The 16,588-nt window shown below is 38.0% G+C and overlaps 1 protein-coding gene across 2 annotated transcripts in view; it reads right to left on the reverse strand.

Moving 5' to 3' along the window:
- The window catches only part of SEC63 (SEC63 protein translocation regulator), a 70,199-nt gene that overhangs the window by 12,459 nt on the left and 41,152 nt on the right, over positions 1-16,588 (reverse strand). The window contains exons 14-18 of one of the 2 annotated variants that reach the window (XM_045806947.2): positions 14,138-14,220; positions 11,248-11,307; positions 10,875-11,048; positions 6,834-6,992; positions 2,627-2,728 (exon numbers count right to left, since the gene is read on the reverse strand). In XM_045806947.2, coding sequence (XP_045662903.1) covers positions 2,627-2,728; positions 6,834-6,992; positions 10,875-11,048; positions 11,248-11,307; positions 14,138-14,220 — 578 coding nt within the window. The remainder of the gene's footprint in view (positions 1-2,626; positions 2,729-6,833; positions 6,993-10,874; positions 11,049-11,247; positions 11,308-14,137; positions 14,221-16,588) is intronic. The other variant, XM_087865362.1, reaches the window with a different exon arrangement.

The raw sequence follows: 16,588 nt of genomic DNA on the forward strand, positions 1-16,588 counted from the left end.
TTAATAAGCAGAATAAATAAATCACGAGTACATGATTAATCTAACTTCTGCTTAACCCAAGGGGACTACCACAACAGGTGTGTGTGTGTGTGTGTGTGTGTGTGTGTGTGTGTGCTGCACACACAAAGTGGGTAAAAACATAATGGACTCGAAGCGGGCCAGAGCCTGAGTCACAACTACTCAACTCTGCCATTGTAACATGAACAGAATGAGTGTGACGGTGCTCCAGTAAAACTTCATTCATAAAACAGGCAGGGAGGCAGACTTGTCTGCAGGCTGTAGTTTGCCGATGCCCGTTTTAAAGCCACACAGATCTGGACTGTTTCACCTCTCTTCAAATCTCACTTTTCTTCTCTGTTAAATGATGAGTGCCTACCTCAGGCCGTGCTCTGAAGATGAACTGAGATAATATAAGCAAAAGATACATCAGAATGTCTAGCACATTGATCGTGATAAATGATAATCATGGGGGTGCCCGGGCGGCTCAGTCATTAAGTGTCTGCCTTCGGCTCAGGTCATGATCCCAGGGTCCTGGTCCCTGCTCAGCAGGGAGCCTGCTTCTCCCTCTCCCTATGCCCCTCCCCCCGACTGTGCAAGAGCGAGCGCCTGCGCACCCACTCTCTGTCACTTAAATAATCCTAAACAAATGATAATCATGATTATCAATGAAATGAGGTAGACACCTCAATCATTTATGTGGTTCTGACATTTCACTGTCAGAAATCTCATTACCGACACATATATGTAATGGAAGAAGCACAGGGATATGTTCCAGAATGTGCAATTCTTTACCTCACCACTAAGAGAATGCCTTTCCTTCTGCTCTCCCAGGTTACTTGATTAAAATGAGATTCATTCAAGAATATTTATTAAGAAGCTAATGAATATCAATCCCTGGCATTGTACCTGTGCCTAGACTCTTTGATGCACATAGTGAAAGTGGAAAATACACTGTAGCATCAGTTATTTGCACTTTCAACACAACAGTTTTTCTGTTGTGTGAGATTCCTTACCATTCTTACCATACTAAGTGTAATGAATGAGTTTCAGTAACATGTAAGTCAATTATAATCATAAAACTTTAAGCAATTTAAGAGGGTAGTGTGGTTGTTAGTAAGTTCAGTAGGTACACAGGAACGCAGACAGGTAGATGTCAGGAAAATCCTAAATAAATGTTATCTGATAAATGGTACTTTGAGATGTTTACAGTGCAGTTGTAGCTTAAATTAGAAAAAGGCATTTTCAAGGCTACAATGTTCTAAGGCAGTGAATGGATGTTTTGCTTATTAACTAAGCATGGTCTAAAATGAACTGTCTGTTATAAGGGTACAAATTATGCAGTTTATAACATCCCATGGCACTTTTAAAACCAATCAATGAGTGGAATTTACTCGCTTGATTTCGGGAGCCTTGATTTCGGGGTTGGCAGGCTACCACTGCAATGGGCAAAATGCCCTTAACAGATGGGCCTGCGCTCGGGACGTGCCAGAAGATCAGCAAGCGCATTAACATGGAATCCTGGGCTGACTTCTTTCCAAGTCCAAACAACAGTCTGTGCAGAGCCATTCATTTATTATTAGGAAAGCCAAATTACTTGGGAATTTGCCTTCAGCAGCCCCCAGCAACTCTGGATTGACGTTCTAAAGCAGAAAGCAGATTTATACATGAAATCACCTGCCAAACATGAGTGCTGAGCAGAAGGTTCTATGGCAAAGCTGTGAGGCAGTCTGTGGAACAGCTTCCCTGAACTAAGAGGCAACCAGTTCCTGACCTCTGGCCATACACAGTGTCACTGCAAAAGCAAATTCCAAATTTGGAAGACAAAAAACTCAAGGAGATCAACAGTTGAGCAGGCCACAACCACAAACTGAACAAAGACAAGAGAACAAACAGCACTGATCAATCTGTCCTGAGCTTAGGGATCAGCCCCTCTCAACTCTTACTGAACTTAGCTGGTCCCACAGCCACGGGCTGGCCTATTCCCATGGACTGCAGCAATTATGAGGGCCAGAGCAAGTATAGTGGCTCCAAGTGGCCAGTATAGGACCATCGAGAAAACCCATGGGAAAAATATTTAAGAACTTTTTTCATCCTATTCAAAACTTTTTTTTAAAGATTTTATTTATTTGTCAGAGAGAGAGTGCGCGCACGCGCGCGCACAAGCAGGGGGAGCAGCAGGCAGAGGGAGAAGCAGGCTCCCTGCTGAGCAAGGAGCCCAACACGGTACTTGATCCCAGGACCCCGGGATCATGACCCGAGCCGAAGGTAGACACCCAACGACTGAGCCACTCAGGCGAGGACAAAATATGCATTTGTCTGAAGGACTGCCTGAACTGCTAAAGAGAAATCATCATTCAGCACAACCTTCAGTCATCCAGGCACAGAAAAGACAGAAGCCCAGGAAACCAAAGAAATCCTTAAAAAGTTAACAACCTTCCCATTAAATGACACATTCACTAAATCTAATTCATACTGAAATGTATCCTTCAAAATGTTGCCTATCAAAAATAGACCATCTTTAGCACATTTGAGCCAGTATACACCATAGAGGGATAAAAGGCAACTGAAAAATACTTGAAGAGAAAGTAAATGGAGTAAGGAAAACACTGAGCCATGAATAACTCACCTCAGGAAAGTAAAGACTATAAACAGGATGTGTTATCTTTGATTTGGTTTCCAGGAGAGCTCTCTCCTTTCGCTGTATACTTTGTTGTAATTCTTGCCACTCCTAGCAAAGTAAAAATCAAACACTTGAAATCAAGTATGTTTTCAATTGTTCTCACTGTTCCATCTTCTTCCAGCTATTATTCCTGACAATGCTAACTATGGCAGAGTTCAGTCCCACAAACGTGATCACTTCCCTGCTCAAAACTGTTACAACGCATCATTTCATAAATCAAATCTAAGTCCTTTAGCAGGAACTACACAGTCATGATCTGACCTGGGCCAATCTCTCCAGCCTCCTGTCACTGCCTATCTCTGAACTTTCTATTCTTGTCACTTCAAACCACCTTGACTTCTCTAAATTCACCAAGCTATTTCACTCCTTCTAATCCATGTTTGGATTTTTGTTTTCTCTTTCTCTAGCCTGGCAAATTCCTACTATTATTCCTTTGGGAGCTGCTAAAGCCTAAACCATGAGCTCCTGAATACCAGAAATTTCCCTCAACTGAGTTGATCACTCCCTCCTCTGTGCTATCACCGTACCTTGCACAAAATGTGCATAATCTCTTTTGTACTTTAATGTTTATTTACAAGTCTGCCTTCCCCACTAGCCTATCATTCAAGGGCAGAAACTGTTTTACATTTGGCTTGCATTCCTCTCCTCTAACACAGTCCTTGTAGTGTGACAGATAATGAATAACTGTTTGTATAATTATTTGACAAATGAATGAATGTATTTTTGATATCTAAAGAAACTAGTCTGTCACCTCTACTAATCCTAATACTATACTCAGAAAGGAATATGTCAACTCTTTCTCAACGCATGCCTGGGGAAATAATTTCCTTAATGGGCTTTAGTTTCTTGGCAATCAATTTAATACCTAAAGTACAAAAACAGTCAAGGGCCAGCAACTGCTAAAAAATCATCCTTGTTTTTCCCCACCACTCCCAAGGGCAGGTACATTACAGGCATACCTCATTTAATTGCACTTTGCACATCCATGCTTCACAAATATTGCGGTTTTCACAAAAACCACAACGCTGTGTTGAGCAAGTCTATTGTTGCCATTTCTCCAACAGCAATTTATTTGCTCACTTTGAGTCTCTGTGTTGCATTTTGGTAATTCTTACAATATTTTAAACTTTTTATTATATTTATTATGGTAATCTGTCATCACTGATCTTTGATGTACTACAATAATTGTTTTGGGACACACGAACCATGTTCACATAAGATGGCAAACTTAATAAATGTATGTGTTCTGACTGCACCACCAACCGGTTGTTCCCCCATCTCTCCCCCTCTCCTTGGGCCTCGCTGAAATACAACAATATTGAAATGAGGCCAATTAATAACCCTACAATGGCCTCTAAGTGTTCAAATGAAAAGGCAGAGCCGCACGTCTCTCACTTTAAATCGAAAGCTAGAAATCATTCAGCTTAGTGAAGAAGACAAGTTGAAAGCTGAGATAGGCTGAAAGCTAGGCCTCTTGTGCCAAATAGTTAGCCAAGTTGTGAATGCACAGGAAAAATTCCTGAAGGAAATTAAAAGCGCTACTCCAGTGAACAAACAAGTGGTAAGAAAGCAAAACAGGCCTACTGCACATACAAAGAAAGTTTTAGTGGTCTGGACAGAAGATAAAAACCAGCCACAATATTTCTTTAAGCCAAATCTTAATCCAGAGCAAGGACCTGCCTCTTCAATTCTATCAAGGCTAAGAGAGGTGAGGAAGCTGCAGAAGAAAATCTGAAGCTAGCAAATACTGGTTCGTGAGGTTTAGGGAAAGAAGCCGTCTCCATACCAGGAAAGTGCAAGGTGAAGCAGCAGGTGCTGGGGTAGAAGCTACAGCAAGTTAGCCACAAGATCCAGCTAGGAGAATTAATGATGGTGGCTACACTAAGTAACAGATTTGCAGTACTGACAAAAAACAGCCTTCCACTGGAAGAAGATGCCGTCTAGGACTTTTATAGCTAGCGAGAAGTCAATGCCTGGCTTCAAAAGACAGGCTGACTCTCCTGTTAGGAGCTAATGCAGCTGGTGATGTTCATTTGAAGCCACTACTCACCAACCATTCTGAAAATCCTAGGGCCCTTAAGAATTATGCTAAATCCACTCTGCATGTGCTCTCTAAATGGAACAACAAAGCCTGAATGACAGCGCATCTGTTTACAAGTCATGGTTTACTGAATATTTTAAGCCCACTGTTGAGACCAACTACTCAAAAAAAATTTCCTTTCCAAATATTACTGCTCATTGACAATGCACCTGGTCACCCAAGAGCTCTGATGGAGATGCACAGTAAGACTGATGTTGTTTTCATGCCTGCTAACACAACATCCACTCTGCAGCAAATGGATCAAGGCATAATTATCACTTTCAAGTCTTACTAGTTTAGAAATACATTTTTTTAAGGTGATAGCTGCCACAGATAGTGAGTGACTCCTCTGGTGGATCTGGGCAAAGTATATTGAAAATTTTCTGATTCGCCCTTTAACATGCCATTAAGAACATTTATGTTTCATGGGAAGAGGTCAAAATATCAGTATTCACAGGAGTTTGGAAGAAGCTGATTCCAACCCTCACGGATTACTCGGAGGAGTTCAAGACTCCAGTGGGGGAGGTAACTACAGAAGCGGCAGAAATAGCAAGAGATCTAGAATTAGAGCTGGCGCCTGCAGATGGCACTGACCCGCTGCAATCTCATGAGAAACGTGAGCAGATGAGGAGCTGCTTCTGACGGATGAGCAAAGAAAGTGGTTTCCTGAGATGGAATCTACTGGTGAAGATGCTGTCAAGACTGCTGAACTGACAACAAAGGATTTAAAATATTACAAAAACTTAGTTGACAAAGCAGTGGCAGGGTTTGAGAGGTCTGACTCCACTTCTGAAAGAAGTTCTGTGGTTGAAATGCTATCAAACAGCATCTCATACTACAGAGAAATCATTTGTGAAAGGAACAGTCAATGCAGCAAACTTTGTCATCTTATTTAAAAAACCGCCCCAGCCACCCCAACCTTCAGCAACCACCACTCTGAAGAGTTAACAGCCATCAACACTTAGGCAAGAGCTTCCGCCAGCAAAAAGGTTACAACTCGCTGAAAGCTCAGATGATGGTTAGCATTTTTTAGCAATAAAGAATGTTTTAATTAAGGCATGTATATTGTTTGAGACGATGCTATTGCATATGTTATAGACCAGACTACAATATAGTGTAAACGTAACTTTTATAATCCACTAGGAAACAAAAAATTAATTGATTCACTTTACCGCGATGTTAGTTTCATTGTGGTGGTCTGGAACTAAGCCTGTAATATCGCCAAGGTATGCCTGCAATTCCTTATACTTTTATCCTTTGCCCTTTATTTTTTATCCTCTTTTTGGCCTCTACCTGTGCCTCACAGGCTATTTAGGGAATCCTCTTTTCTCTCCTAAGCCACAATGGTAACTTTTAGGTCGATGCCCCAGTCAGAAAAAAACAGAACAACACAAACATAAAGGAATGGTTGATCAGTTTACAGTTCATTTGCAGTAAGACTCTAAGGACCCATTATTTGTCCACCAAACCCTCTTTTCTATAGCCCATCCATAAATCAGGTGCAACTTAATGCCACACCATGAGATTTTTTTCTATTCTCTCTACCCTCACAATCTTAATAAGTTCCTCAGAGACTCCTCCTTTCCATAATGTCTTATAATACCTCTTGAAACAAGGTGGCATTCTGTAAATGTTAGTCTTCTCCTTAACCAACCTCTTGACATTAGAGTTCACGGTAATGTTTCTTTACTCTAAAAACTACCTGGAACTTTTGAAAGACTCTTACAGTAACGGCTTAAACCATAACCCACCTTTCCTAATTCATTTGCAGACTCAACTCCAATGCTGAAAATTACTGTAAGACACCAAACTGACTTCACCTCAGATCCACATCCTATACTAACAGCAATTTCAGAGTTAAGAAAATTAGGAGGTCCACTCCTTGTTAGAAACTATTTTTCTTTATAATTCTGACCACCACCCCACAAACATATTCTTACAAAATAATAGAACATTATAAAATATACTGGTATTATTAAGACAAGCACACAAACAAGTAAACAAACGAAAAACAACAAAAACCAAAACTATCAGAGGTATATAATTCAAATTACTTAAACCTATAAGTCTTACTGCTTCATCATCTTTGCTTTGTTTCTCGTCTTGCTCTCTGTCAGAGTCTCTGTCGCTACCATCATCTTTTTCACTTTGGGATTCTCTATTGGTTTCTTCTTCTTCAGAATCACTGCCTTTGTCAGAAACTTCTTCTTCGTCTTCCTTTACCGCAGCTTCCTAAAACAAAAAAGAAAACCACAGAAGTTCTGAATATCTCAGTGAATTCTGAGTCCCTGAAGCTAACTTATTGTCATTATAATTAAATTAGCTCGATTATAATTTCACTATTCGTACAGAATTTTAGAGAATTATAAACACAAGTATTTATAAATACGTGGTAGTCAGACTAAAGACTTTAACATTTGGCTTATTTGTCTAGTGTTAGTTATTTTATTTATTTTTCATGTTTGTAAAATAAAAAAATATTTTATTTTTATTTGTAAAGTACACTACCACAATGGTAACATGGCTCACCTTTCAAAACACCAATTATACAAAGCAGTGGCAGGGTTTAATAAAAAAAAAATATATTTTTTTATTAAAGATTTATTTACTTATTTGAAGAGAGCGCGCGCGCACACATGTGGCATGAGCCAGGGGGTGGGGAGGGAGGCAGAGGGAGAGAGAATCTCAAGCCAACTCCCTGTTGAATGATCTCATGACCCTGAGATCACAACCTGAGCCGAAACAAGAGTCGGATACCCAACCAACTGAGCCACCTAGGCACCCCACTTCTACAATCTATTTTATTTGAGATGGGGTAATGGACCGTTCATAGAAAAGTACTGCTTTAAGAATTTAATATTATCTTCTATAGCTGATAGAGTATAATGTAGTAACGAAAGCCAACATCCCAAACAAAATATTTACTAATCCATTTCAAGAAGCGAGAAAAAGAACAGCAAATTAAATATAAAAAAAACCTTAAATAATGCAGACCTGAAATCAATTAAAGAGAAGGCAGATATACAAAGAGAAACCTAAACAAAACCAAAAGTTGTTTCTTTGAAAAAATTAGTAAAACTGAGACAAGACTTTTATTAGGCAAGACTGATCAAAGGAAAAAGAGAACACAAATTACCAGTATTAGGAATAAAAGAGACATTACTACAGATCCAAAAGAAATTATAAATAGAGAATATTATGAATAACTTTGTCAATAAACTTGTTAACTTAGAAGAAATGGACAAATTTCTTGAAAAATGTAATTTACTAAAACTGATACAAGGAAAATAGAATTTGTTAAAGAAATGGACTCTAAAACTAAGCCCTTTTTAAAAACTCCAAGCCCAGATGGCTTCTCTAGGTAGTTCTTCCAAATAAGAAACAAACCCAATCTTATACAAACTCTTCCAGGAAAAAGAAAAAAAGAATACTTCCTAACTTGTTTAATGATGCCAGCATAAACCTGATACAAAACCTGGCAAGGGTATTACAAGAAAGAATGACAAAACAATATTCTCTCATAAGAATGGATGTAGGAATCCTAAACAAATATTATCAAATCCAGATAAATATGAAAAAGGATAATATGTTATGATGAAATGAATTTGTCCCAGGAATGCAAGGACAGTTAAAAAAAATTTTTTAATGCTTCAACATAATTCACTACATTACAAAAAGAAGAAAAATCACACCATCACCTCAACAAATGGAAAAATGGCATTTAATAAAATTCAGTATTGCTCATGATAAAAATTCTCAGCAAACCTGATATAGAATATCTACAAAAACCCTATAGCTAACATCACACTTAATAGTTTGTTCCCTTCCTCCTGGAGATAAGACAAGGGTGACCACCGTCCTCACTCCAACCAACATTACACTGAAAGTTTCAGCCAATACAGTAAGACAACAAGGAAGAAAAAGCAAAAAAGATTAAAAGGAAAAAAGTAAAACCGTCTTTATTCCCAGAAGGCAGATTGTGTACACAGAAAATCTTTTAAAAAGTACCTACAAATGGTCAGAATTACAGGCATACCAGGGAGATATTGCAGGTTCAGTTCCAGACCACTGCAGTAAAGAGATTGTCACAATAAAGTCAAATGACTTTTTTTGTTTCCTCACTACATATAAATGTTTACACCATACTGTAGTATGCTAAGCATGCAAACAGTATTCTGTCTATAAAAATGTGCACAACTTAATTAAAAAAATACTTCATAGCATGGCTCAGTGGAAAGAGGGCTGAGCTTTAACCGGAGGACTGGTTACTTCTCTCAGTAACTGCCTGAGTCACCCTGACCGAGCGAGTTCCTCCATGATTCTGTGCCTCAGTTTACTCATCTGCAGAATAAATTGCTAACCTTGTATCAGTTTCTCTTTTTAAAATAAAAAAAAAAAATCATTTTAGAATGAAAAAAAACAAAAACCAAAAAAAATAAAAATAAAAAAATACTTCATTGCTAAAAAATGCTAACCATCAAATGCACTTTCAGCAAGTTGTAATCTCTGATCAGAGATCACCATAGCGAATACAATAATACAAAGTTTAAAATATTGAGGGAATTACCAAAATGTCACAGAAACACAAAGTGAGCAAATGCTGCTGGAAAAATGGTGATTTGCTCAACACAGGGTTGCCAGGAACCTTCAATTTGTAAAAGATACAGTATCTGCCAGGTGTAAGAAACTGAAGTGCAATAAAACAAGGTATATCCATATTGTCAGTTTAAGACTCCTTGATACAAGGTCAATATTTAGAAGACAACTGTATCTCTATGCACCAGCAATAAACACTGATGAATGGATTTTTTTTTAATGTTATATGCAACAGCACCAGAAAGTATCAAACACAAAAGGATAAATCTAATGAAAGATGTGCCATACCTTTGTCACTGGGAATTACAAAACACTGCTGAGAAAAAATTAAGGAAGATCCAAATTAATAAAGATAAACCATCATTATGAATAAAAAGACTCAATATTGTGGAGCACCTGAGTGGCCCAGTCGATTAAGTGTCTGCCTTCGGCTCAGGTCATGATCCCAGGTCCTGGGATGGAGCCCCATGTCGGGCTCCCTGCTCAGCAGGGAGTTTGCTTGCTTCTCCCTCTCCCACTCCCCCTTGCTTGTGCTCTCTCGCTCTCTCTCTCTCAAATAAATAAAATCTTAAAATTTTCGATAAGCAGAAATGTCAACAGGACTCAAAAGCACTAATCATAATTAATGAAAGACTTCCTTAAAATTACCATCAAAAAGCTTCCATTAAGAGAGTCTAAAGCGACTCATATCCAGAATATATAAAGGAATCCTACAAATCTATAAGACAACCCAACAGGGAAAGAGGATATTCAAATGGCTGGTAAGTATGAAAAGATGCTCACTATCATTAGTTGCCAGGTAAATAAAAACCACACACAGGGATATCACTACAGATCCAGCATAGTGGTTAAAATAAAAAAGAATGGTAAAAGCAAGCATTAGTGAGGATGTGGAACAACTGAACTCATATTTTGCTAGTAGGAACACAGAATAGTACAACTTTGGAAAACAGGCTCTTTCAATGAGCTAACCATACACTTATTTTATGACCCACAATTCCACTGCTAGGTAGGTACATACCCAAGAATAATGAAATGTCCACAAAATGACATGTACATGAATAAGCACAGCATTTTTATTCAATAACAGGCAAACCCAGAAACACCCCAAATGTCCACCAACCACAGAACAGACAAACTGTAGTGTACTCATTAGATGGAGTATCACACACACACAAAGAACAGACACCTGCTACACACAACACGGAGGAGTGTCATGGACATAATGCTGAGTAAAAGCACACAAACAAGTTCCTGCTTACATGAAGTCTTGTAAGAATAAGCAAAACGAATCTCTGGTAATAACAGCCAGAACTGGAGGGTATGGAGGTAGATGGAGGGGTCACTGACTGAGAAGGGACACAAGTGAGCTTTCTGGGGTGCTAAAGTTTTCCATCTTAATCTGGCCATCATACGTACATACATATGTAAAATTTCAGGAGCTATACACATAGGATTTGAACATTTTAGTGTATGTTATAACTCAATAAAGAATGATAATAACAGTAATAAACTTACACTCCCAACAATTCCATTTGCCTGCTTTTGTTTCTGTTGCTTTGACTGTGGTAAGGGCACAGGTGTAGGTTTTTTTTTTAAAGGTTTCTTTTTTTTTGATTTAGCAGTTTTCTTGGGTCCTTTGCTCTTCTGCTGCCATCCTCCTTTTGTCCTGTTCTTATTAGTATCACCCTGCTATAAATCAAAACACACATACACACTCAGAAGTTATAGCAATAGTGTCATTGGGAGTCAGAGTAATTTTTAGATGAAAATGGCTAACTAAATGTTTTCACAAACTGAATTACTCTCCCACAACAATATAAATCAATCAGAGAACTGAACAAAACACTTCCTTCACCAGGAAAGATAGGTAAGAAAAACAAAGTTTTACCCCATCTTCTGCGGGCTGTTCCTCTGCAGCACAGATAGACTGCTCCTTTTCAAATACTTCCTAGAGGCAGAGAGAAGAAAAATATAAATATAGCTTGATAGACTTATCAATATTTATCTTTCAGATAAAGCAATCTTTCAAAATAGATGACCAATAAGTTTTTTAACTGGTGACAATTGGTGGGGGGAGGGAGAACAGGAGACTTTTCGCAATTACTAAACGATGTGTGCAAATTCAGCAATTACTAAATGACACTTCAGAAGTTACCTCCTGAAGTATCGCACATCTGTCTTGAATATATTTTGAAAAGTACAGTCTACTTAAATTTACAAATGCACTGACTTAAGATATATAAACTCATTATAAGGTCAGGAATATTTCATAGCTTAAAGTTAACTGTGGAAGGGCGCCTGGCTGGCTCAGTCGGTAGAGTGTGAGACTCCTGATCTCAGGGTTGTGAGTTCAAACCCCATATTGGGGGTAGAGTTTACTTAAGAAAAACACATTTCTTAAATTTTTTAAATTAATTACATATATAAATAAGTAAAAGACCTAAGGTGTGGAACAGTGAGAGAATCCATATAATCTAAAGACATATAATCCATAAGGTCCATAAGTGGACCATATAATCCACTTAGGATCAGAATAGAAGGCATAAATTTAGGATTTAAATTCCAGTAAGATTTCAGTGAGAACCTATACTAGAATATAATAAGTGATGTGGGGTTTAATAAACTCCCTGGAATTACTAAAGCCAACAAGTAAAAACAATGATAACTTACGCTTTAAACTGTTAGCCTAATTCAGGGGTCCACAAACTATGACCCATTACCTGGTTTTCAAATAAAGTTTTACTGGAACTCAACTATGCCCATTTGTGAATTCAGTAGTTGCTACAGAAACCATGTGGTCCATAAAACCTAAAACATTTACTAATTGGACCTTTACAGAAGAAGTTTGCGAGTCCCTAGTCTAATTCCACCATCTCTGCTTCACTTCATTTATTAGCTGGGTTCTAACACTAATTACTCTGAGGTTCAGTTCATACAAGTACTTGAAGATAGGATACTTAATTCTTTCCCTTCCTCCTGGGCAATTATTTTTTTTTCCTACCAACTATCCCAGAAGTGTCAATAGCCCAAGGCCAATTTTTACTCATTTTTCAGGCTGGGAATTCCAAAGCATGTAGGTAATATAAATTTGGATTCTATGCCCAATCCTAGCCACCGACTTTGAAGCTTCCTCTTCTCCCGGGGTGGGGGGGGGGGCACTTCTCCTCCACAGTCCATGACACAAATGCTTCCTTACCACTTGCTACCATAAAATCAACATCCAGAGGTTTTAGAGATGGGGTTTAAATGCAGAGTATGTTTCCTGCAAGTATTCCCAGGCCCCAGAGTAAAACAGGCTAAAATCTTCCACTAGTTGAATATGTGGAGTTAAAAACAGCACCGTCAGGGGGGTGCCTGGGGGGCGCCGTCGTTAAGCGTCTGCCTTCGGCTCAGGGCATGATCCCAGCGTTCTGGGATCGAGCCCCACATCAGGCTTCTCTGCTAGGAGCCTGCATCTTCCTCTCCCACTCCCCCTGCTTGTGTTCCCTCTCTCGCTGGCTCTCTCTCTCTGTCAAATAAATAAATAAAATCTAAAAAAAAAAAAAAAAAAAAAAAAAAAAAGCACCGTCAGGGGCGTCTAGGTGGCTCAGTCATTAAGTGTCTGCCTTTGGCTCGAGCCCCGCATCAGGCTCCTCCGCTATGAGCCTGCTTCTTCGTCTCCCACTCCCCCTGCCTGTGTTCCCTCTCTCACTGGCTATCTCTCTCTCTGTCAAATAAATAAATAAAATCTTTAAAAAATAAAATAAAAAAATAGCACCGTCGATTAAAAACCAGTTACAACTATAGTTCTAACTTGGGAGGTAATATAATAGTTGACTTGGGAGGTAATACAAATATGTAATAGAAACTAAGAAAAACAAGATATACAGGAAACACATACAATGTGATTGAATTTTACGAAAGGGAATGAGAAAAGTTACCAGGGTATATATACATACATACAATGTAAAGGCCCAGGCAGTAAATATGAGCATGGAGGAAGATAGGAAAGGGTATACACAAGACTAAATTCTGGTCGTCTGGGACTGACAAAGGGTTTCCTGAGGGAGGTGGGTGAGAGAAGGAATCCATTATAGTGAAAAAACATCATTTAACCCACAGGTTTTCATGCATTAGGGTATCTAAAGTGACAAGCTTCAAAATCAATAATCTCAGAGTGGCAGGACTTTAGGTGACTTTAATCTCTTCCCATACTTTCCTGCATCGCTTGAAGTTTTTCCCCAGACAGCATGAATTTTTCATATAATTAGAAAAAAATATATTTTTTCACTATAATTTAAAAAATTAAGAGTAAATTCAGAATTGACCAAGAAGGAATAGGTAATGAAATTTGCAACAATAATCAATAATTAATCTTTGTATAGTACTTTGGAGTTTCAATACTATACTCACATTACCTTATTATAATATTTTACAGGGAATTAACAAATCATCACATGAGGAATTAATCTGTTTTCCAAGGGTTCTTTGTATGAAAATAAATATAAGAACTTTAACACATAACTTTTTTTTCCCTTTTCACTGGGGTATAGTTGACACACAATGCTACATTAGTTTCAGGTGTACAACATAGTGATTCAACAACTCTGTATGTTATGCTATGTAACCATACAACACTATTAGAATGACCTTAACTATATTCCCTGTGCTATATTTTGAATCCCATGACTTATTCCATAATCAGAAGTCTGCACCTCCTTTTCCCCTTCACCCCTGAACACATAACTTTTTTTTAACACATAACTCGTAAAGCATAAAAATAAAGAGAGATTACTTACTGCCATTGTTTGCCTTGTCAACTTAACCAACACTGTAACTAGGGATCCTACTGTGATGTTGTTGCTATCTTCATCATCCAATACTACAAGATGAGAGTAAAAAATCAGAGTAAAAAAATAAAATTCAATTTGGCACTTCAGTATTTCAAATATATTTTAAACTTAATAAAAAATATTTTGACTGTCTACCTATGTAGAACACTCCACTAGATGCCTTCAACAATGCACTCATTTAATCTTTAAAATAGCTCTCTGGAGATTATTTCCACTTTAAAGAAGTGAGGTTCAAAACAAAGTAAAATGCCTGAGGTCCCATAATGGTTATATTGGCATTGCCAAGTTTCAAACCCTGGTCTTTTAAAACAAAGTATAATGTGAGGGGTACTGTAGCACAGCTTTCTTTCATAGTGATATAAAGATCTGTCACTCTATTAAATCGTGCAAGCCTTGTATTCATAAGATTTTACCTACATGATCAAAGTCGGTCTGCCTGTCAGAAATGAAATAATTAGAACTAGTATTCCAAGTCACATTAAATTTATTTTTTAAAGTAAGAACCTCAAAGTCTTGTTTATAGTAAAAAGCACCTTAAAAAGTTTTTGCAATTGTTTTTTTTACAACCGTATTTGCTACACATATTGCCAAAAGCTAATAAAATAAACATTAAAATTAATAAACATTAAAATAAACATTAATGTTAAAGTTAATAAATAAAATTACTATAACTTATCAAACATATCTTATTCAAATTTATTTTTTCCTACAAATTTTATCTGTAAGAGTTTTCTGCCTACAGATTTTTCTAAGTTTGCTATGTTTATTTTACACAGATTTAGATTCGCATACTCTGGTCTGGAGTACATTAACATACCACCAGCTGGAAAAGAACAGCCTCCAACAAACTATAACTCCTTTCTCCTCCATTACTGGCTGTGAGGTGCAACAGTTGGGCGTCAGTAAGGATACAATATTCTGGGGCACCTGGGTGGCTCAGTCAGTTAAGCATCCGACTCTTGATCTCGGCTCAGGTCACAATCTCAGGGTATGGAGATCAAGCCACACATCAGGCTCCACGCTAAGTAAGTATGGAGCCTGCTTAAGATTCTCTCTCCCTCTGCCCCTCCCCGCCTCCCCCACCCCCGCCTCCCACTTCATGCTCTAGGAAAGAAAAAGTAATAATTATTTAAAAAGAAAGATAACAATATCCTTTCTTCAATCTGGAAGTCTCCATTATCTCATCTGGGCTACACATTCGTCAACGCTGCACAGCTGTATGTGCATAAGCACTGCATGTGAATTAACAGCTATAACAATATCTACCTGCCATTTCAGGCTTTCAAGTGGAGAAAAAGCCTCTAGGAGATTCTACGAAGCCCCTAAGCAATGTGGGAAAGAGATCCACCATCTCTAACACTGGATCATGCAGATGCCCCTTTCCTGCTTCTAAAATTCTTCTCTCCCCCCATTAACTGTATGACTCATATTACACATTTGGATAGCATTGTGAAAATACAATAAATTGTCTATACAAGATGCTATGGAATGAAATACATGATGAAGTTTCCCTGTAAGATCACAGGGAAATCCAAACTCCCCAACAAAGCAGTCCCAGTTTTCATTACATGTATCCCACACTCCAGCAAAATTGAAACCAGACTGCAGTTTACCTCACCTCTCATAACACCTCAGTCTTTGAGAGCCATTTATCTCTTTTAAATTCCATTAGAATGCAAACTCAAATAAGGCAGAAGCTTTGTCTTACCACTGCTTCCTCAACACCCCCAAAAATGAGTGGTGCTCAATAATTGTTGAATGAATGAATGGCACAATGTCTGTGTCATTCACTTAACACTTGCCTTACGTTGTTTTTAATCCTATGTTTATGTCCTATTTCCTCAACTAGGCTCTAAACTCTTTAAAGACAGATACTATTTTCCTAACACATCCTTGTATTCTTGGTCCCACAAGAATGTTCTCACAACAGGAACTTAGTAAATGTCAAACTCAGAATAATGTCACAATGAAGGAATGGAGCAGATAATCTCTAATTCTGTCACCACTATAAAACACTACTATTTAGCTATTAAAATGGGCATTCACAGGACAACTGTCACAGGTAGAAAAACCCATGTTTTCACCCTAGCAAACATAAAGATAGAGACAGGTTGAGAAAAACACATGAAATGTGGCATAGAACATGGTAATTTCCAAGGCTTACTAAAGTAGATTGGGCTTTACACTAACAATATACACGTCAAGTATCTTTCAGTGCATCTGAAAATCTTTCATTCTTTGAAAAGTTAAGATATTCCTAAAACTTGAACTACAGAACAGAGTCTTCAAGCTCAATCCCATTCTGAGGATAATAAAAGTAAGATTCTGTGGGATTCTGTAAGTGTTTTCAAAACTATTGAGCATATATCATATTCTATCACAGCCAATCTGACAGGA

Source organism: Ursus americanus, chromosome 11 (genome assembly GCF_024610735.1).
Source record: "Ursus americanus isolate L20-20 chromosome 11, mUrsAme1.1.p, whole genome shotgun sequence".
In the NCBI taxonomy this organism is placed as follows: domain Eukaryota; kingdom Metazoa; phylum Chordata; class Mammalia; order Carnivora; family Ursidae; genus Ursus; species Ursus americanus.